This window comes from Tamandua tetradactyla, chromosome 11 (assembly GCF_023851605.1).
Source record: "Tamandua tetradactyla isolate mTamTet1 chromosome 11, mTamTet1.pri, whole genome shotgun sequence".
NCBI classification, from domain to species: Eukaryota; Metazoa; Chordata; class Mammalia; order Pilosa; family Myrmecophagidae; genus Tamandua; species Tamandua tetradactyla.
Window position 1 is genome coordinate 80,091,661 of NC_135337.1, and position 21,735 is coordinate 80,113,395.

The window sequence follows — 21,735 nt, forward strand, 5'->3', positions numbered from 1 at the left end:
AAATGGGACCATTCAATATTTGCTCTTTTGTTTCTGGCTTATTGGCCTCCACTTTTAAAAGGAAACCTAAATCAGTGAGTGTCCACTAGCCGCACAATATGGAATACTAAGCTTATGAGGCGTTTTTAACAAGAGGGAATAACGAGTGAGAAATAGGATACAAAATTGTATAACCGGTGTGATGAAAATAAAGAGCCTAGAAGGGACAAGAAGACATAAGTCTAATGTTTATCCACTCACCTCCATGGTAGAGCTGCTTTTGGGACTCTCTGATGCTTTTTAAACTTACAGAAAAGTTGGAAAGTTAGTACAGAGAGTTCCCATCTACCGTTCATCTCATATAGCTACTTTTCATTTAGATTTTTTTCTACTTCACATTTTTCTGAACTTTGGAAAATCAAAAACAAACCATAAAGCACAGTGCTGCAACCCAAAATAGCGTGAAAAATCATTCTCAGAAGTAGGCGAATAGCTTTGATGGTGGCTTTGCAGTGGAGCTAAATTGTTATTTTTTAATAGTTAGATATTTGGCAATCCAGTAATGGGTGCAAATTCCTTATGCTTATCACTCTAGTGTGACCACAAAACGAAACACTTTAAAAGCAGACGAAATTTGGAGTCACGGTTCCAACTGAGCAAACCTCGGCATTTTGCCAAAACAAAACTGCTGCCTGCCTTGTGGGCCTCACTTGTGCTGTGGCCCGTGCCATCTCAGACCACACGCCAGCTCCTCCCCGTTAGCTCCTCCAAGGCACAAGTCATATGGCCAGACTGAGCTTCAAAATGGGCTGGCCACCAGCTGTAGGCTGGGTGCAGTGGCTCGGCAAAAGCAAACTTGCTGCCATCTTAAAGACCACCAGAGAGCCCGGTGGGTGGCTGAACGTCCAGCATCAGGGTCTCGACAGGCTGTTCCCTGTTTCCAAGTCTACGGCATCTGGCATTGGCTTGCGCAGTCCTGGAGACTCCCTGGTCTGCGTCTCCCCCTCCCTCATGTGGCTTCTGCTCAGCCATCTATGTCTCTGTCTCGATTTCTTCTCCGTAGAAGAATGGAGGCCCGACCCCAAGTGATTCACACCCTAGCTGGAATAACCTCCCCATGGCCCTGCTTACAGGCGGGTTATCCTTCACCAGAAGGTGAATTATGATGTGGTTTGATCCTCACCACTGTCTCATCATCCACCCACCAGGGAAGGGGCAGTTCTCGCCTCTCTGTTCCCAGTGGCGGGACCCAGAGCTGGAATCCAACTGGGCCCTGCCATGAACCTTCTCCTCAGCTGCCTCCACAGTCTTGAGATACAGTTGCACCTAACACGGAGAAGTCGGCTGTCTTATTGGGGAGAGCCTGCAGCCCACCCCCTCCCCCAGCTCAGAGTTTGACGAGCTCTTTCTGGAAAAGGGTCAGACACTGTAGTAGGTAATTTTTGGCTCTGTGGCCAGATAGCCTCTGTCGCAACGCCTCAGCTCCACCGTAGTTCTGCGAGAGCAAAACAAGTGGCTGCATGCCAAGAAAACTAACTTGCAACACCAGGCGGTGGATGGAGTTTGCCTGCAGGCCACAACCCACTGACCCCTGGGCCAGAAGACACAGCGTGGAGGAGGTGTAGACGCTGACCTGGAGCGTGTCCAGGCGTTTATCCTGCCTGCATGCTGCAATGGCCCTCATCCTGAGCACGCCGCAAAACCACAGTGGGGGGCCCTGGTGTGATTTCTGATTGGGGGTCCCCTTGGCTCTGCAGTGTAGGGCCACATGCCTCTGCCCCCTTAAGCCTCAGTTTCCCCACTGTCAGAGTCAGGCAGTGTGCCTTGATGACTGTCTTCCCCATGGCACTGCAATATGAGGACACAGCAAAAGGAAGCCAGGGTCATCGGCTGTGCCTCTTGACTGCCTCGTACTCACCCACCCCCTTTACAGGTGGGGGAACTGATGCTTGCTCCTGCTCTGGCTCCTCTCAGGTGACCACTAAGGAACCCAGCCCCTGACCACCTCCCTCACCCCTGGTCTGCCTGCCCCACACAGAGCCCCGGCTGAGGCCTGCCCTGCCTTTGTTTCCCCAGAGCCGCTGCCTACAGCAAGCTTGGTAACTACGCAGGGGCGGTACAGGACTGCGAGCGCGCCATCTGCATTGACCCGTCCTACAGCAAGGCTTATGGCAGGATGGGGTGAGTGCCTGGGTGGGTACTCTGCAGGAGCCTTGGGGAGGGGGCCGAGCCAGGCTGAATCCCCCCTCCCTGGCTCTGCCTTGCCCACTGCACTGGCTCCCTCCAGACCCAACTCCCAGGACACGCAAAGCCCTCCTGAGAATGCTGCCCCGTTTCTGACAACTGTTCAAGCCCCTAACTTGTCCAGTCATGCTTCTAGGAGTTTACTGTGGTTTTTCAGCCTTGCCTTGTTAGGAAGGAAAAGTTAAAAAGGAGCTGCTGTTCCCAGAAGTCCTGATGCTAGGCACGGGGCCAGAGGCTTTGAGTTCATCTTTTAATTTTCTGAACGACCCTGAGGAAACAGGCGGAGGCGGCACGTGAGGCTCTGTTGCCATCCTGGGGCAGAGGGAGGTTCATTTTTGCCCCAAGTTGAAGCCCGCCATGTCCTGCCCTGACCAGGCCCCGCATTTGTGTAAATAGACACAAAGGCTACTTTAGGGCCGAGCCACATGCGCCAGAGGACGCTCTCAGAGTGCACCAGCGGCGGCAGCTGGGTGGCCCCTCTCCTTTCCCTGCCCCTGGCCTCTCGGGCTCACCTGTGTCTCAGCTCATAGTCCCAGCTGCACTGCGTGGACACCCTCCACTGTCAAGGGGTTTCCCACACGCACTGCTGTCCACTCAGGACCGGGTCATCCTCTGGGGTGGGACCATCCTGGGCCCTGGGGGGTATTGAGCTTCCTCCCTGGGCTCCCCCCGACTTGATGCCAGCAGCTCCCCCTCCCCAGTCAGGACAACCACAAATGTTCCCAGACATCACCCAGTGTCCCCTGGGAACAGAATCACCCCATGTTGAGAACACCTGAGTTGAGGGAGTCCACTGACACTGCCTCCCCCAGAGACTCTGCACTCCATAACCATCCAACCTGCTAATGTCCCAAGAGGCTGCACACATTTAAATACACAAACTGAGTGGGGAGCGAGAGAGAAGGGGAACCCCAGAAGCTGGGGTCACCCTGGTTTACACAGCCTCCCCCTCTGGGAACATTTTCTGGTAGAACTTCTGAGCTAGGGGTCAAATTCAATACTTTTCCAAATATTTAGTGAAAGGCCCCCATCTTGACACTGCTGACATTTGGAATAGGAGCTGTCCTGGGCACTGGGGTGTTGAGCGGCTTTCCTGGGCTCCACCCACTTGATGCCAGCAGCTCCCCTCTCAGTTATGACAGCCAGAAACATCCCCTGGTGGGGGAGAACCCCGCCCCCTCCCCTCCCCTACAGGATAAAGGACCCTGATCTTAGGGCCTTAAATGACCTTCCCTGTGTCCAGTTCCCCTGTCCTGCCCTGGCCCATCCCCCCAGCATCTCGCGCTCTCTGCCTGCGCCTCTCTGGCTTGTCTCTGTTCAGACTCAAAGCCATCCCCAGCCCTCTCCCTCCACCTTGCCCTGTCCTTCGGACCTGCACAGCTCTCTGTGTATCTGCCCATTTGAGTGCAGGGCTCAGTGTGTCTTTCTCAGCCCCCTCCCCGTGCCCCAGGGAAGCCAGTGACGTGTCTGACTCGTGTGACCCTCCCCTGAGCCCCCAGCACGGATAGGAACCACTGACAAGCACTTAGGGAGTCTCTGGGGTCCTTTGGGGTTGAGGGCAGAGGCAGGGTCTGGCACAGTCCGGGTGGTTGGGGAAAGAAAGTCTTCTGGGTCTTCTCCCCATGTCTCAGAAGCCCATCCCCGGTTCCGGGTTGTCTTTCCCCGCTCAGCCTCGCGCTCTCCAGCCTGAACAAGCACACGGAAGCCGTGGCCTATTACCGGAAGGCCCTGGAGCTGGACCCTGACAACGAGACATACAAGTCGAATCTCAGGATAGCAGAGCTGAAGCTGAGGGAGGCCCCAAGCCCTGTGAGTGTGGCGGGACCTCGGCAGGAGAGCTGGGGCGCTGGGCAGGGGGTGCAGACGCCTTCCTCGGCCCTCAAGTTAAGATTCCTTTTCCAGAAGCCGGTGCTTTTCCCCCCAGCAGTCCACCCGTGCTTTGGGCCTTGCCTCTCAGGAGCCCAAATGGGCCCCCACGGGCCACTATCTGTCAGCAGCAGGGGACCTGCCTGTCACAGTCCTGTGTCCAGACCCCACTGACCAGTGCCGTTTCTGCCCTCACAGACAGGAGGTGTCGGCGGTTTTGACATTGCCGGCCTGCTGAACAACCCGAGCTTCATGAGCATGGTAAGTGTGCCCCTTCCACCCGCAGCACCATCCCGCACGTGCACACACACGCTTTGGTTCTGTCCTCGTAACACGGTGACACTGATGACGGCCATGTCTGCTTCAGAATGTTCACACGAGATCACCCAATGTGCTGGTTGCCCCTCTTGGGACGGGATTCATGCCTGCAGGGGCTTGCTTTGTGAAACGGGCAGCCTTGGAGCACAGGGTTGAAGATGAATGAAAAATAGCCCGAAAAGAGGCTTTCTTTCTCTCTCTTTCCTGTTTTAATTTTTAAGTTCAGACTTGCAGGACAGTTGTAAAGGGAAGCTCTCTTTTTCTGACAAATCTCTTCTTTTCTTCAGGCATCAAACCTAATGAACAGCCCCCAGATTCAGCAGCTGTAAGTGAGAATCTGTCCTCCTTTACTCCTTCCTGTGGTTAAATCTCAAAGCAGGGTTTCCCACACAACTTGGTTGACATTCAGGCCAGATCGTTCTGAGGTGGAGGGTGTTGAGGTGCCTCCCTGGGCTCCTACCACTCAATGCCGGCAGCACTCCCACCCCAAGTCGTTACAGCTGCAAATATCCCTGCACAGCACCCTGTGTCCCCTGGGGGCAGAATCGCCCCCAGGTGAAAAGCCCTGTCTTTAAGCCAGAGCGGGAAGGTCCTGGGAAAGGTGACACAATCCACAGGGTTCGGCCCAGAGAGAAGTCTGGGCTAGGGCAGGTATGGAAATGGGGGCATCTGCCATGGGCAGCAGGACCACCCATCAGGGAAGGCCAGGGGCTGAGAACCTGTTGTCTCGGGTGTTTTCCAAGGGGCTGTCAGCAGGGCGATGGGCTTGGGCTATTGTGTCCTCATGTCACGGACGATCTCTCCACAGCATGTCTGGCATGATTTCGGGTGGCAATAATCCCTTGGGGACTCCCGGCACCAGCCCCTCCCAGAACGACCTGGCCAGCCTCATCCAGGCGTGAGTAGAATTGCTCAGCGAGGACACGGCGGGCCGAGGCGAGACCGTCATCAGGCAGGGAGGGGAGAAGGGAGGTAGCAATGGTGAGGCGAGGGAAGGTAGGTGCCCCCCAACCCTGTCGCCCCTGGCTGAGCCTCATTGTGCCATGTCCCCCATACGCTGCCCCCTCAGAGGCCAGCAGTTTGCTCAGCAGATGCAGCAACAGAATCCAGAGTTTATAGAACAGCTCAGAAGTCACATCCGAAGTCGGACCCCCAGTGCCAGCAATGACGACCAGCAGGAATGACCAGCCCATGTGAGTCCCCAAGGCTGGGGTGCTAACAGCCAGGTGTTCCCTTTTTCTTTTTTTCTAACTGTATTTTAAAATAATTTCACACTTATAAGGCAGTTGCAAAAGTAATACAAAACTGGGCAGTGCAACAGTGGTTCAGCGGTAAGAATTCTCACCTGCCGAGCTGGAGACCCAGGTTTGATTCCTAGAGCCTGCCCATGCCAAAAAAAAAGTAATAAACTCAAAATGAGAACTCTAACATACCCCTCACTCAGATGTACCAATTTTTAACGTTTCTTCTCTTTTGCCAGGACCTTTGCTTCCTGTTTCTGCATGTTTTGCTATTTTATATGTTCTTGCTGAAATTTAAACTCTAAGATGTCTGTTCCTTAAGCTTATATCCAGCAACTGCTATGACTACTTGTGTAGAAAATTTGTAAAGGACCCAGAGCAACTCCTGTTACTATTTTGGGCACCTCTCCCACCCTGACTTGAGTGCCAGGAGCCAACAAAAAAAAAAAGAGAGAGAAGGAATAAAAGAAAATACCATTCCAAGTCCTGGCAGAGTGGCCTGTGCTCTCCTTTAGGGCTTCTCCATACAGTGAGTTTAGAGAACAGCTCTAGGCCAAAGCACAGAGAACCTCCCCGATCCTTTGTGCACCTGCCTCTTGTCTTGTGCATGCACACGTGGCCCTAAAGATCCCTCCGTTTACCTGGTTCTGAATGTCCCCTCTTCCCTAGAAAAGTTTTCTCAAGGTCCTAGCCACTATCTGTCCTACAGCCAGAAGTCCCCTGCCCCAGGCAGCCACTTGACTGCTGGCCCGCAGCATCCTGTAGGAGAGCTCCGTGAGCCACCTCTACACGCAGGACAGGTTCTGGGACAGCAAGTCCCTCAGGCCACCACCAGGCTGATGGGGCCAGACTCCCATCTCCCAGAGACCCACTGGGAGTGCACCACGCTTGAGGGGATTGGGGGATGGCAATGGGGGTGGCCAGCCAGGGTGCCACAAGAGTCTGCTGCCTTCAGGCAGCTTGATTCAGCCCTCGCTCTGTTGCCACAGTCCTTTAACTGTTCTTCTGGAGCCTCGAGAAGGATGTTTCTGCCGCTTCTTGCTAGTTGTTCAAAGCTTCTGTGGCGGGGGGAACAGAGCCCCAAAGCCTGTCACTCTACCTTCTTGATTGGGGTGAGGGTCCTTTCACCAGCATTTTAGCACGGACACCAGTGCTATCCAGTGGGACCTCCTATGATGTACCTGCATTTCTAAGTGGGAGTCACCAGCCACAAACGGCTCTCAAGCACTTGGGACACAGCCAGTGGGGCCCAGGAACTGAAGTTCATTTGAACTGATTGACATTTAAATTGCATACCATGGCTAGTTGCTCCCCAGCTGGGCTGCGCCCAACTTGTCCTCCCCTCTGTTCTTGGTTTTCTGTACACGTGGCTGCCCACCTTGGCCCTGATTGCATCTGTGTCTTCTTTCTCCAGCTGTCCCAGCGAGAATTACATCCATGCCCTCTGCAGACTGGAAGCCTTCCTGTATTTTTGCCATTTTCTCCAGTTGGATTGCCCAAGAGAAAATAAGGGGAAAGAAAATTTGAAACTGCATGTTAAGATGGATTTCTTCCCCTCCCTCCCTGCCCCCGCCCTCCATTTTTGTACTACCTACACCCCACCCCACCCCCAGATCCTTTCAAAAAAGAGCCAGCAAGCTGTGAGAACAAACCAGCACCAGATCTTCCTCCTCGCCCCAAAGCCTAGTTGTCAAAGTGATTTCTATCGAAAGAGAAATGGAGTGTTTCTCCAGAAGCAGTGGGTTTCCTGTCAAGCCACATCACAGAGTCCTATGATTTCTGGAACCCTTCTGTAGCCCCTGCCCCACCCTCTCCTGGTCTGTTCTTGAGGACTCACCCATCTCCCGCTTTCCGACTCGACCTCCAGGCTGCCTGGGCATCCCGGCCAATTGCCCGGCCCCTAAGAGTTCACTGCCAGCCCCAGTCTGGGCACCAGCGTCTCGCCTGCACCACTTGGACTCTGTTTTTTGCATGATGAAATTGTTAGTTGCAGATACCTAGATGAGGACACTTGCCAGCCCGAGCCCTTTAGGGCAGGGGAACGAGCCTCTTGGGCATAGGACCAGCCTCTGGCAGTTCCCTTCCAGTTGAGCGTTTTGACAGACACTTGTTGGATGGTCGTGATCCTTTTTCCAGCATCCACAGCAGACAGTGCCATCACCCTGGCTTCTGAGCTGGCTGCTGCACCATCTGCCCCTAGGCAAGGGATGCCAGCCCCCAGGAGCCACCTGACCTGACTGTCCTTTGCCCACAGGTGGTTACAGACCCTGGGGTCCCACTCCAGGATGCCACCAGGGCAGCCTGCCCTGAAAGCTCGGATGCCTTGGAAATCCTGGCAGCCTCCACTCACAGCACAGAGAGGTGCCAGAGACCTGCTGGCAATACTGTATCGCCAGCAGTTTAGCTCCTACGCTTGGGCCATCCAAGCCAAGGCTCCCCGGGATGTCAAGGTAGATGAACTCCTGTGTGTGTCCTAAGTAACTAGTTCTAGATGACGAGCAGAGGGCAAAGCCAGCCAGGCACCCTCATCTACCACGTGTCCAGCGAGAGATGTTCTAACTCCTCGGTGAGAGCCAGAGCAGAGAGTATAACGTGGGGAATAAACAGACGTTGTGACCTTTATCCCCGTCTCTGTGTTGACCTGTCATGGCACTGCTGCCCACCCAGATCCTCTAATCCCCTTCACGTCCCCTGCTTGAAGTTTCTACATCACCCAGGTACACCCAGGCCTGGGGAGTCAGTGAGCAAAAGATAGCTCAGAATCGGATGGATCCCTGTGACAGGGCGCCACTGAGCATGTCCTGTGGCAGGGGTCACTCGGGCCTGAGCACCGCCGTGGCTGGGCGTGGGCGAGAGAACAGAGCGGTTCCTAAGATGGGGCAGCAGCCCTGGGCTCGTCCCTTCCTCCTCAGGGTCACCCTGGCGGTTGAACTGGAGCCCAGGGTCCACAGTGGCAGAGGAGTAAGCCTGGTGTGTGCAGCCTTTCTAGGATTGCTCTCGCTGGGCTCTCCAGAGATCATTCTCCATGCAAAAGGGCCTTGCTGGGTGGAGGCAGGGTCGACAAAGGGGCTCCCAGACCTGAGAGGACTTACCAACCTTCCGACCTTGTCTGGGCTCCAACTCTAGAGAACAGGGTTGGGTTTTGTCGTGGACATAGAAAGTACTCAGTAAATGATGTGCTGTCCGTGGACTGTCTCGTTTTGTCGTTAGGACGGCCACGTGGTGGGCACCGTAGTCCCCCTCACAGTTGAGGAAACTGAGGCTCAGTGGTCTCATCCCAATCATCCAGCTGATGAGTACACAGCTGGTTGTGGGCTTGCTGTCTAATGGCAGTCACCTCCCATAAATGTCCCCACAGGCCCTGGCTCCACGTCCAGATGAGGAATTGACATCAGCAGTGGGGAGATTCCAGGTTGGTCTGTACCCTGTGCAGACCAAGCGAATCACAAAATAAGATGAGGGGTTCCCTGAAACGGAGTGCTTAGTCTAGTAAGGAAGGAAGGGGTGAGGGGAACAAAAGGCTTCCTGAAAGAGGGAAGGCCCTGGCTTTATCTTAGAGGGTGGCTAGAAGTTCTTCAGCTCTAAGGCGGGGGTTTTCAACGGGGGGTTATTCTGACCCCCGGGGATACTTGGCTGGGTCAGGGGACATTTGTGATTATCAAGCCTGGGATCGGGGCTGATGTTGGCCTCGAGTTGGGGGAGCCCAGGGACACTGCCCAAAACCCTCCAGTACCCAGTACCTCCACCAGAGAATGACTTGGCCCTGATGCCAGGGGCTGTGCTGATGTGAGAAACCCTGGGTCATGTGCATTTTGAGCAAAGACAAGGGGTTGAACACTGCCGGGAGAGGAAAGAGGGTGAGGCAGATCCCCAAGATCCTTGAAGGCGTGGGGAGCAGGAAAGAGACCTGTCCCATCATCCCATTTTGGGAAGTGTGTGCTGAGAGAAGTCCAGCTAGTGGCTGGCTCCGGGGGCAGGTAGGAAGCCAAGGCCAAGGCCACACCCCAGAACCAGTGTCCAGACAGCACCACAAACATAGGAAACCGCTGAGACTCACTCTGGCTTCTGAGTTTTCTCCAGAGCTGGGTCAAGCCCTGGGGCTCTGGACCGTTGAGCTGGACCATCTGGAACCCCACCGCTCACACAGAACCCAAAAATGCAGCCACGAGGCATTTCCTTCCATACATAGATTTTCTTCAAGAGCCAAGAAGCTTGTGTAGTTGACAAGTGTTCCAGGACCCTGGGGCAAAGCAGGGGCAGGTCCCGGGCCTGGCCAACCATCACCCTCAGCTTCCAGGGCTTTTACTTGGTGATTTTTTTTAACCCTGATTTTTTAAATTGGAAAACAAAACATGCATGTTAAAAATATTAAAATGGCCCAAAATATGTCAGTGTGCCAGTGTGAAAAGATTTATGTACCCTAGAAAAGCCACGTTTTAATCCTAATTAATCTTGTGGGAGCCATGGTTGCTTCTAATCCTTATTCGGTACTGAAGGTTGAAAACTTGATTTGGTCATCTCCACAGAGATGTGACTCAGTTGTGGGTATTAAACTTGATTAGCTGGAGACGTGTCTCCACCCATTCTACACGAGTCTTGATTAGTTTACTGGAATCTTATAAAAGAGGAGACATTTCGGAGAGAGTTCCTTTTGAGAACGAGGAGAGAGCTACAGAAACACGACAGAATGACGAGAGAACCGCAGTGTCCACCAACCAGCGACCCTTGGAGGTGAAGAAGGAGAAGCTGCCCGGGAGGCTCATGAAGCAAGAGGCTTGGAGAGGAAGCTAGCAGACGTCACCATGCTCGCCACGTCCCTTTCCAGTGGAAAGAGAAGCCCTGAACTTCATCAGCCTTCTTGAACCAAGGTATCTTTCCCTGGATGCCTTAGAGCAGACATGTCTATAGACATGCTTTTTGGACATTTCTGTGACCTTAGAACTGTAAACTAGCAACTTATTAAATTCCCCTTTTAAAAAGCTGTTCCAGTTCTAGTATATCACATTCTTGCATCTAGCAAACTAGAACAGTCAGTTACCCTCCCCAAAGCAAACATGGTGAAATTTCCTGCATATCTCCCTTGAAATGTTCAGTGTCTATGGCTAACAATGTGTTTTAACAAAAATGGGAACCAAGAGTACTCCTGTCTACAATCAGTTGACTTTAAGTAAAGGAGGTTCCCCTCAAGAACGTGGGTGGGCCTGATCCAATCAGTTGGAGGCCTTAGGAGGCAAAACTGAGGGTTCCAGAAAGAAGAGATTCTGCCTCTCCTCCCCTCCAAGCTTCCAGCCTGCCGGCCTCCCCTTGCATTTCAAAGCTCGGGATTTCAACATCAACACTTACCGGGATTTCCCCACCCTGAAAAATTCAGCCTGACCCATGGAATTCGGGCATGACAGCCTCCACAGGCCTGTGAGCCAATTCCATAAAATAGATCTCAATATAGATATATCCTGGTGGTTCCTTGGCTGTGGAGAACCCTGACCCATCCACCCCTATAGAAAGTTATTTTGACAAAATCTAAATGTTTCATGGCACTGGTGAAGGCTGTGGCCTCTTCTTCTACGATGAACTCTCTGGGGTGTCAGACTGTGGGGTCCCATTCCCTTCAATTCTGATGTAATTCATCCACGGTGGTGGTTCTCACCTAGGGGTTATGCCTGCCACCCAAGGAAACAGGACCCATCTCCCCACCCCACCGTGACACAAAGAATTTTCTGGCCCCAAATATCCATACTGCCAAGGTTGAGAAACCCTGCATTAATTATTTGGGAAAATGTTGTTTGATCCCTGCTCACGCAATCCTCCAGAATAAATTCCCAATGGGTGTGACAGTATAAACCAGGGAGACCCCCAAATTCTGGGATTCACCTCTTCTCCCCTCTGCAGTTTGTGTTTTTACATGTGCGCGGCTTCCTAGGACATCCGCAGGTTAGGTGATTATGAGACGCAGAGAATCTTAAGGAGTGGGGATCAGTGCCTAAACCGGGGGTTCTCAACCTCCAGGAGACTCTAGGGACATTTGTGGTTGCCATGACTTGGGGGGGGGGGCTGCTCCTGGCATTGAGTGGGTAGAGCCCAAGGAGGCTGCTTACTATCCTCCATTGCCCAGGTCGGCCCCCGGCCCAGCAAATGATCCTGCCCCAATGTCACCCATGCCAATGGGGAGAACCTGCAGTAGGGCAATGGGTCTCAAACTGTGGTCCTGGACCAGTAGCGTCCGCATCACCTGGGAGCGCAGTTGAAATTCTCTCACATCCAGACTTGCTGGATCAGAAAACGATCCAGCCATCTGTGTTTGTAAACGAGCCCTCTCAATAATTCTGATGCACACCAAAGTTTGAGAACCATCGGGCAGTCTTAATGTATTTCCTTAATGTATTTAGCCAGCCCATGGTAGAATTTTAAATAAGCAACCCAGGTGATTCTGATGCATCTGCTTGGGGAACCCCAGTGTGAGAAACACTGGTGGACATGCCACTGCAAGCCATGCATCCCAAAACCAATCTGCACATGCCTCCTTGGTCTAACCAGGTTTGCTGCATTCTTTTCCTACCGTCTTGTTTTGTCCATCACCAAGAGAGCCTTTACAACCTTTTCCAAATTTACCCCAAACCCAGCTTGAGTGTTTAGGAGAGAACCAGAAATGTTCTATTTTTTTTTATTATAGAAATAATATATTGTTGTATATTCTGTAATTCATACATAAACACAGTACCTTTTCTCTGGTATCACTTTTTTTTTGCGTTTTTAAGTCTATTTCATTTTATTTTTTTAATTTTTTTATTAATTAAAAAAATTAACAAACAAAACATTAAGATATCATTCCATTCTACATGTACAATCAGTAATTCTTAATATCATCACATAGTTGCATATTCATCATTTCTAGAACATTTGCATCGATTTAGAAAAAAATAAAAAAGACAACAGAAAAAGAAATAAAACGATAACAGAAAAAAAAAGATTATACATGCCATACACCTTACCCCTCGCTTTCATTTGAAATGTTCTATTTTGAAACCCACCAGAGGGGTGGCAGAGGAGGGCAGAAGAAAAGAGAAGCTGTCATCTTTGAGATGACATCTCATCCAGGAGCCTGCCACTTGCCCGTATGACTTCAATGAGAAGCATGTCAGTGATAATTACCACTTGATCCCACATGAGTTTGAAATAGGATATTTCTGAATATTCTTGTCGTGGCAATTAACCATGGATTTAGCATTAAGTCGTGACTTATAAGGAGCCTCCAGGAGGAGGCTGAAGCTTGAGACTTAAGGTGGCTGTGGTGGGAATTCTGAAGGCTCTATTCTCCTTCTCTTCTGCGTTCTTTGTGCAGAATGCCTGGTCAACCCGATCCTACGGGGTGGGGGGGGGCGGGTAGACTGCAAACCCCACCTAGATGAAGTTCCAAGAATCTATGGTGAGGAAACAAAGCCGTGTCTCTTTCACTGAAGCAGTGGTTCTCAACAAGGGGCAGTAAGCTATGTCTGAAGACGTTTTTGGTTGTCTTGTCTAGGGGTTGCTTCTGGCCTCAAGTGGGCGGAATCAACACCCTGCAATGCACAGGATCCCCCCACTGCTGAGGATGATTCAGCCCCGAGTGTGCTCGGCAGTATTACCCACACACAGCTGATAAATGAATCAAGTGAACAAATGACTGTTCCAAAGCATCTTGCCATCAGCAAAAAACAATTAATTCACTGGCCCTCAAGAGTTCCTGTTTCTTTGCAGGAAAGATCCCACCCAAAACAAGGTGACTTGAAAATCCACATGAAGATGGCTTTTCCTCCTCTACTAAATCTATTATTTCAAAATTTGAGTAGAGACCAAACCCTGGGGTTTGGCTACTGGTAGACGAGGAGCTGAAGCAGTTACCACTTGGGCCACAAGGTGGCGTGCCAGTCCCGTGGCCTCCTTAGGGCACAGCTTCAGGACCTGAAATGATTCTAGGATACAGGCTAGAAACGACCCTGCTTCTAGAGGTGAACATTGTGCGTTAGGAACTGGTTCTCCTTGCAGAATTGTAAAGAGAAAAAAAAAGTCCTCATCAGAGAAGCTTACCCAGGGCCTTCTGCTCTGATGGAGCCAGCAGGGATGGACAAAGTTTAGCAGCTAACATCCAGCTTCATCCTGAGTTGCTTGATGAGATAAAAAGAAATCAATCCCTTCAGTTATGAGACTGGAGGATGCAAACAGACCCTTAAAGTGCTAGCAGAAGCCACAAACTCTCAGCTGGTGGTTGTTCTCCATTCTTTGAAAGTTCGTGTAGACACAATGCACCATCCCTTTTTTAAAAAATATTTTTTATGACTATGCTTTCTTTAAAACTTTGTATTGATATGTAGTATACATATCTGAAAGTGCACAAATTATGCACAAACAGCTTGGTAAATTTTCACAAATGGAGCCCACCCACATCAACAGCAGCCAGACCGAGAAATACAACCCAACCAGCCCCTTGCCCCTCATCACCAAAAGACTCCCCTTGTGTTCCTTCCCACTTATTACCACCCCCAAGGCAACTGCTATTCTGACCTGCCATGCTATGGATTAGTTTTGCCTGTTTTTTAAATCTGTCGGCTCTGTGACAGGTAAAGGCAATTTGCCTTTCTTTTTAGAAGAAAACATAGAGTATGTTTTGGAGTAGGCAGAACTTCCCGAAAAGCATGAATCATTCATTTTTTTAAGAAATTGGACTGCATTAAAATAAAGAGGCCATTAAAAGAGCCATTTAGTGAGTGAAGGTATTTGATGAAAACACACACACACGCAAATCACCTCTTACAATATACGAGAATAAGAGAGATAAACCAATTTTTTTAATGGGCGTAACACTCAAAAAGGCACTTCACAAAATACGGTATGTAAATGTCCAATAAGCACATGAAGAAGGGCTCAATTTCACTGGACACCAGAGAGGTGTTAATTAAAAACAATGGGACACCACTACTCTAGAATGGCTGAAATGAAAAAAACAGAAAAGAGCATTGTTTATTGTAGATTTGGGGGGGGGGCGAGAAAACACACACACCCCCCGTTTTAGTGATTCATTAAGAGGACTCCCAGGACTCAGTATAAAGTCCTACTCATGACTATGATTCATCACAGAAAAGGACACAAAGCAAAATCAGCTTTGGGAACAGGCACGTGGAGCCAAGTTCAGGGGAGACAGGCAGAAGCTTCCAGAACTCTCCCCCGTGGAGTCGCACAGGATGCACTCAACTTCCCCAGCAGCGAGTGGGGGCAGCACTTGTGAGACGCCATCTACCAGAGACTCTTGTTAAAAACCCAGTGTCCAGGGTTTTAACCTGGGGCTGGCCGCGTGGGCACCTCTGCTTGGACCAGCCCCAAATCCAGCAGATGTCCAGTCAGCATAAAGCAAATTTTTGTATAAAAGCTTTGGGCACAGGGATTTTTATCAGTGGGTAGTGGGAACCCCCCAACCGCTAAAATCCCAGTCCCCAGATGCCAGTCCAGGGCCAACCTTGCAAGCAGACCGTTTTAGCAGAGCAGCCTTGGGTCTGCTACATTAACTGTTTTGCACAAAATGGCAAGTGCTATTTGCATGTGAACTTCTAAAGCTGAGCATATGCACAGCCTTGCAAATCCACTGCTGGGTATACACCCAACACCAACATGTACGAATGTTCACCAGAAGGCATTCACAAGAAGTTTCAGAGCAGTGCTGTTTGCAGCAGCCAAGTTTTAGAAACTACCCAAACGAGTGCCCATCCATGGCAGGGCAGAAAAGCAAACCTAGAATATTCACGTGATGGAATACCATGTAGCGATGATTGGATAATCCCCCAAACAACGTGGCTAACTCTCACAAAGGAGCCAGACCTACAGAGTTTTCAAATACAAACGTAAAACATTAGACAAAGTTCAAACAACAGAAAAATATATACAGTACAGCAGAAGTTGTGCCTTCTGCTGCTCCAAAAATTGTACCCACAGTTTGGTTTATATCCTTACAGAACTTTCTCTAGAAAATTAGAATCTCCATGTGTATCATTATTTACATGCAGGGACTACATCGTCCACAATTCATCCAAATGGCTTTGTATCACTTAGCATATATCATGATCATCTTTTCCTCACAGAATGTAGAAATCTACCTTCTTTGTACTGCTTCATAATAATCTGTTAAGGGATGTGCCATAATTCCCTAATTTTTTTCCTCTTAAGCATCCCTGAAGGTGTTTTTATTTGGGAGCTATTTCGACACATGCACAAATGCTGTTGCTTGGGATTACTGGATCAAAAGATAGTGCATTTCAGATAGAAATAGGGAAAAGATAGGGTATTGGAGCTGAAAGGATACAAATTGTACAGCAGGACTTATTGTAAAAATTCAGAAATGGATAGCACAATACAACCTAAATATAGCACAATAATATTAGTACACTGAATGAAGCTGAATGTGAGAATGATAGAGGGAGGAGGGCTGGGGGCACAAATGAAACCAGAAGGAAAGATAGACGATAAAGACTGAGATGGTATAATCTAGGAATGCCTAGAATGTACAATGATAGTGACTAAATGTACAAATTAAAAAATGATTTTGTATGAGGAAGAACAAAGGAATGTCGATATTGCAGGGTGTTGAAAATACATGGTAATTCATATTTTAAAACTGTACTATATGTGTGAGATTAAAGCAAAAAATGTTTATTTGGTACAAAATTTATATTTTCACTAGTGCATTTCCTAATATAACTTATATGGACAGCTTAATTGAACATCATAAGTACATGGAATCTTGAATAGGGCATGAGAATTTGTAGGTTTGTCCAGAGTAATGCCCTGATAAATCCCAGAGTGATTTGAACAGTGAATAAAAAAGTATTTGCAAAGTCCCCTTGGGGGAATAGCAAGAAAGAGGGAAAATTCAACTTCCCCATTTGGAGAATCTTTGATATTCTCGCAAGCAGTGGGGACAACCAAATCAATAGGCTGAGCCCTCAACCTTGGGGTTTGTTCATATGAAACTTATCCCTGCAAAGGATAGACTAAGCCTACTTAAAATTAGGCGTAAGAGTCATCTCCAGAGAACCTCTTTTGTTACTCAAATACAGCCTATCTCTCTCTCAGCCAACACGGCAAGCAAACTCCGCTCTCCCCCTCTCTATGTGGGACATGACTCTCAGGGGTGTAAACCTTCCTGGCAATGTGGGACAGAAATCCTAGAATGAGCTGGGACTCAGCATCAAGGGATTGAGAAAACCTTCTCGACCAAAAGTGGGAAGAGAGAAATGAGACAAAATAAAATGTCAGTGGCTGAGAGATTTCAAATAAAATCAAGAGGTTATCCTGGAGGTTATTCTTACACATTTTATAGATATCCCCTTTTTAGTTTAACGTGTCTTCGATAGGCTAGAGGGAAGGGGAAGTGCCTAAAACTGTAGAACTGAGTTCCAGTAGCCATGTTTTTTTTTAAAAAAAAAAACATAACAACATACAAACATGAACATTCTTACCATATGAGCATTCCATTCTTGGTATATAATCAATAACTCACAATATCATCACATAGTTATATTTTCATCACCATAATAATTTCTTAGAACATTTGTATCAATTCAGAAAAAGAAATAAAAAGAAAAAAGAATACTCATACATACCATATCCCTTACCCCTCCCTCTCATTGACTGCTAATATTTCTATCTACCCAATTTATTTTAGCCTTGTTTCCCCTATTTTTTTCTATACCCCTTAACACTCCCTTTCATTGATCACTAGCATTTCAATCTACTAAATTTATTTTAACATTTGTTCCCCCTATTATTTATTTATTTTTAATCCATATGTTTTGCTCATCTGTCCATTTGGTAGGTAAAAGGAGCATCAGACACACCAGTAGCCATGTTTCTTAATGATGACTGTATAATGATACAGCTTTTGCAATGTGACTTAAAAAAACAGTACATCTCCACTTTCCCGTTGCAGAAAAATTACAAATAATGCACGGAGATACTTTGCCCTCAAGAAGGTGGAGCATAACTCCCTACTCCTTAAGTGGGGGGTTGCGAGAGGTCTCTTCCTTCCAAAGAGGACAGGAGGGAGATGGGGGTGTTCTGGTTTGCTAGCTGCCAGAATGCAATATACCAGAAATGGAATGGCTTTTAAAAAGGGGAATTTAATACTTTGCTTGCTTACAGTTCTAAGACTGAGAAAGTGTCCCAGTTAAAGCAAGTGTATAGAAATGTCCAATCAAAGGCATCCAGGGAAAGATACCTTGGTTCAAGAAGGCAGATCAAGTTCAGGGTTTCTCTCTCAAGTGAGAAGGCACATGGTGAACACAGTCAGGGTACCTCTCTTATCTGGAAGGACACGTGGCAAAAATGGCATCATCTGCTAGCTTCTTCTCCTGGCTTCCTGTTTTATGAAGCTCCCCCAGGAGGCATTTTCCTTCTTCATCTCCAAAGGTTGCTGGCTTGTGGACTCTGTGCTTCATGGTGCTGCAGCGTTCTCTGCTCTCTCCGAATCTCTTTCTTTCTCCAAAATGTTTCCTCTTTTATAGGACTCCAATAAACCAATCAAGACCCACCCAAATGGGTGGAGACATGTCGTTGCCTAATCCAGTTTAACAACCACTCTTGACTAAATCATATCATCCAGCGAGATGATCTGATGACCGTTTCAAACATGCAGTATTGAATAGGGATTATTCTACCTTTATGAAATGGGATTTTGATTAAAACGTGGCTTTTCTAGGGGCATACTTCCTTTCAAACCAGCACGGGGTGGGGAAAGGTAACTTCACAGTGGGGAAATCTGACCAGCCACCCCAGCCAGCTGATGATAATCCATGTTGGAGATATGTTGAGTTGTGTTGGATGTGCACCCACAGCGATGCGTGTGAATGGTCACATGCAGAGATGATGAGTCTTGGTGACTGTGCATTCAAAAGTGAGCCACAATGATGAGTCATGATGACATTGAGTACCTTGAGATGATGTGATGAAAATCCTAGCTTCAGGACAAGAAAAAAATAGCTGACGTTCCCAACAGAGGCTCAGCCCACAAAATCCCTGCCCAGTGCTTGTCAAAATGTCAAATCATCGAAAACAAAGGAAGTCTGAGAATCTGTCACAGTCCAGAGAAGCCTCCAGAGACATGATGACCAAATGTCAAGTGGGATCCTGAGAGAGAAACGTGACATCGGGGGAAAATGAGGAAAGCCGAATCAACTGTAGACTTTGGTTAATGATTTTCCGTCAATGCAGTTTCATTAATCGAGACAAATACACCACATGAATGTAAAATGTCAGTAATAGGGAAGCTGGGTGCAGCCCTACGGGAACTCTCTGAACTATCCTTGCCATTTTTCTGTAAATATAAAGCTATTCTCTGTGCAACAGGACTAGATACAAAAAACTCAAAAATGGACAGCACAATAATACCTAAGTGTAAAGTAATCATGTTAAAACACTGAATGAAGCTGCATCTGAGCTATAAAAAATATATATATATATATATATATATAAAGCTATTCTAAAAGAACGTTCTCTGTTTTAGAACTTTATTTTTAAGAAAAGATACTCCATTTCCTATTTTTAAAAAAAAAACTTTACATAGAAGCCATGTCAAACTCATTGAAAAGTTGCAAGAAACTTCACCCACATTCCATTCACCTAGATTCCCCAATTATTAACATTTTGCCGGCATTGCTTGGTTTCTTCCTATATGTGTGTATATATTTATTACTCTTACTATTTTTGCTGAATAAACCCAGTGTAAGTTATAATCATCAAGCATTATGTAACTCCTAAGAATAAGTGTATTCTATTACATAAGCATGGCATAATTTTAAATTCAGGAAATTGAACGTAGTTATAATGCTATAATCTAATATATGGTCTATATTCAAATTTTATCAATTGTCCCAATAATGTTCTTTATAACCTTTTTTTTTAGATCTGGAATTCAATCCAAGATTACCCATTTCATTTCAGAGAGTTATCAGGTCTCTGTTTTCTTTGCCTTTCACAACCTTGGTATTTGGGAGCATAAGCCGGTCATTTAGTAGAAATCTCTGTTTGCATTTGTCTGATTGTTCTTCTTACAAATAGTTTCAGGAGAGAACGTTCTTCTAATATTTATGCATTTTGGCAGGAAAACTGCGTAAAAGATTGGACCTTCCCAGTGCATCACACTGGGAGGCACACAATATTTGATTCCTAATTTTTTTTTTAACATGGGCAAGCACTGGGAATTGAACCCAGGTCTCCAGCATGGCAGGTGAGAACTTTGCCACTGAGCCACCGTTGCCTGCCCAGGTACACAATATTGACGTGGTTCTATGTTTTGGTGATATTAACTTTGGCTTTGAAATGGAACGGCTTTAAGAAAGGAAATTTATAACGTGACAAGTTCTAAGGCCAGAAAAAATGTCCAAATTAAGACACCCAGGAAAATATACCTTGACTCCAGAAAGGCCAATGTCTGTCACATGGGAAGGCACATTACCTTTTTCAATGATGTAGTTTGCTAGCTTTCGGAATGTGATATACCAGAAATGGAACAGCTTTTTAAAAATGTAATAAATTACAAGTTTTTACATTCTAAGGTCATGAAAATGTCTCAATTAAAGCAAGTCTATAAAAATGTCCAAATTAAGGCACCAACAAGAGGTTACCTACACTCAAGGAAGGCTGATGAAGTTCAGGGTTTCTCTCTCAACTGGAAAGGCATAGAGCAAACATAGTCTGCTGTGCTCTGCTCAGGGCTAGGCATCTGTTCTCTTTGTTATCACTCCAAGCTTCTTGTTTCATGAAGTTCCCCTGGGAGCATTTCCTTCTTCAGCTCCAAAGGTCTCTGGCTGCATGAGCTCTCGTAGTTTTCATGTTGCTCTTTTTCCAAAATGCTTCCTCTTTTAAAGGATTCCAGTGGGCTAATCAAGTAACCTAATCAGTAAGCTAATGAAGACCCACCTGGAATGGTAGAGTCCCATCTCCCTCTAATCCAAGGTTAATATCCATAATTGGGTGAGTCACATCTCTGTGTAGATAATCTAATAAAAATGATCAGCCTGGAGTACTGAATAGGGATTTATAAAAGCTTCTTCCAGATGATGGGAGCAGGATTAAAAAAAGACTTTTCTAGGGTGCATAATCCTTTCAAACCAGCACAGATGATGCTTTGGCAATATTAAAAGTATAATTGTAAAAAGGGTGAGGAAAAGAAAGCTCTTCCTTTGTATATAATACAACTAATAAAAGCAGAAGGAATGGTGGAGTTACACATTCATGTGGAGACATGATTATTAACTATGAATTATCAATAAGCGCTAAAACATTAGGTTAAAATTTGATGGGAAACAATGTATTTATACAGTCTCAAGGTTTCAACCCCCTAGATTGCTTACTAATTTTAAGGGGGTAGAAATATGCATTTACGATGGAGAAATCTGGTGGTGGGCCTGTTTGAAACTATTCTGTACCCCCAGAGAAGCCATGTTTTAATCCTGATCCAATTGTGTGTGGCCAGACCTATTCTTTAGGGTGGGAAACATTTATTGGATTGTTTCCATGGAAATATGACACATCCAGTGGTGGGTATGACCTTTAGGTTGAATTATTTCCGTGGAGACATAATACACCCAATTGTGGGTGTGGTTTTTTATTAGATGGAGATGTGACTCCACCCATTCAAGGTGGGTATTGATTCGTTTACTAGAGTCCTTTAAAAGGGGAGAAACCTCAGATGTAGATGCTTGGAGAACAGTTGCTTCAGACCTGACAGAGATACAGATAGTTTGGAGATGCTTTGAGTGACAACAGAAAGAACAGATGCCTAGACCAGGGCAGAGCCCAGCAGACATTACCATGCGCCTTTCCATGAGATGCTAAGCAAGCCAGCACCCAGAGTTCTGTCCCAGAGGAGCTAAATGAAGGCCTACGGATGCTTAAGAGAAGAAACCACTGGCATTAGAAGCTGGAACAATGGAACCAGGAAAAAGGACCAGCAGATACCAGCCACATGCCTTCCCATGTGACAGACATCAGCCTTTCTTTTTTTTAAAATTTATTTATTAATTAAAAAAATTAAGAACAATAACATTAACATCTAATTCTGTTC

The 21,735-nt window shown here is 47.3% G+C and overlaps 1 protein-coding gene across 1 annotated transcript; it reads left to right on the top strand.

Annotated features, from left to right (window-relative positions):
- The first annotated feature begins 1,806 nt into the window (after positions 1-1,806).
- SGTA (small glutamine rich tetratricopeptide repeat co-chaperone alpha) lies at positions 1,807-8,270 on the top strand. Its single transcript, XM_077119369.1, has 8 exons — positions 1,807-1,912; positions 2,031-2,160; positions 3,894-4,032; positions 4,288-4,350; positions 4,695-4,732; positions 5,216-5,305; positions 5,477-5,600; positions 7,063-8,270. The coding sequence occupies exons 1-7, from the start codon at positions 1,807-1,809 to the stop codon at positions 5,589-5,591; spliced, it is 681 nt and encodes a 226-aa protein (XP_076975484.1). The 3' UTR covers positions 5,592-5,600; positions 7,063-8,270.
- The last annotated feature ends 13,465 nt before the right edge of the window (positions 8,271-21,735 follow it).

Excerpts from the sequence above, each read along its gene's own strand:
- SGTA (XM_077119369.1), top strand. The coding sequence starts at position 1,807 with ATGACTGTCTTCCCCATGGCACTGCAATATGAGGACACAGCAAAAGGA. Across the intron at positions 1,913-2,030 it reads CTCACCCACCCCCTTTACAG|GCCTGCCCTGCCTTTGTTTC; the intron begins GTGGGGGAACTG and ends GCCCCGGCTGAG. Across the intron at positions 4,033-4,287 it reads TGAGGGAGGCCCCAAGCCCT|ACAGGAGGTGTCGGCGGTTT; the intron begins GTGAGTGTGGCG and ends CTGCCCTCACAG.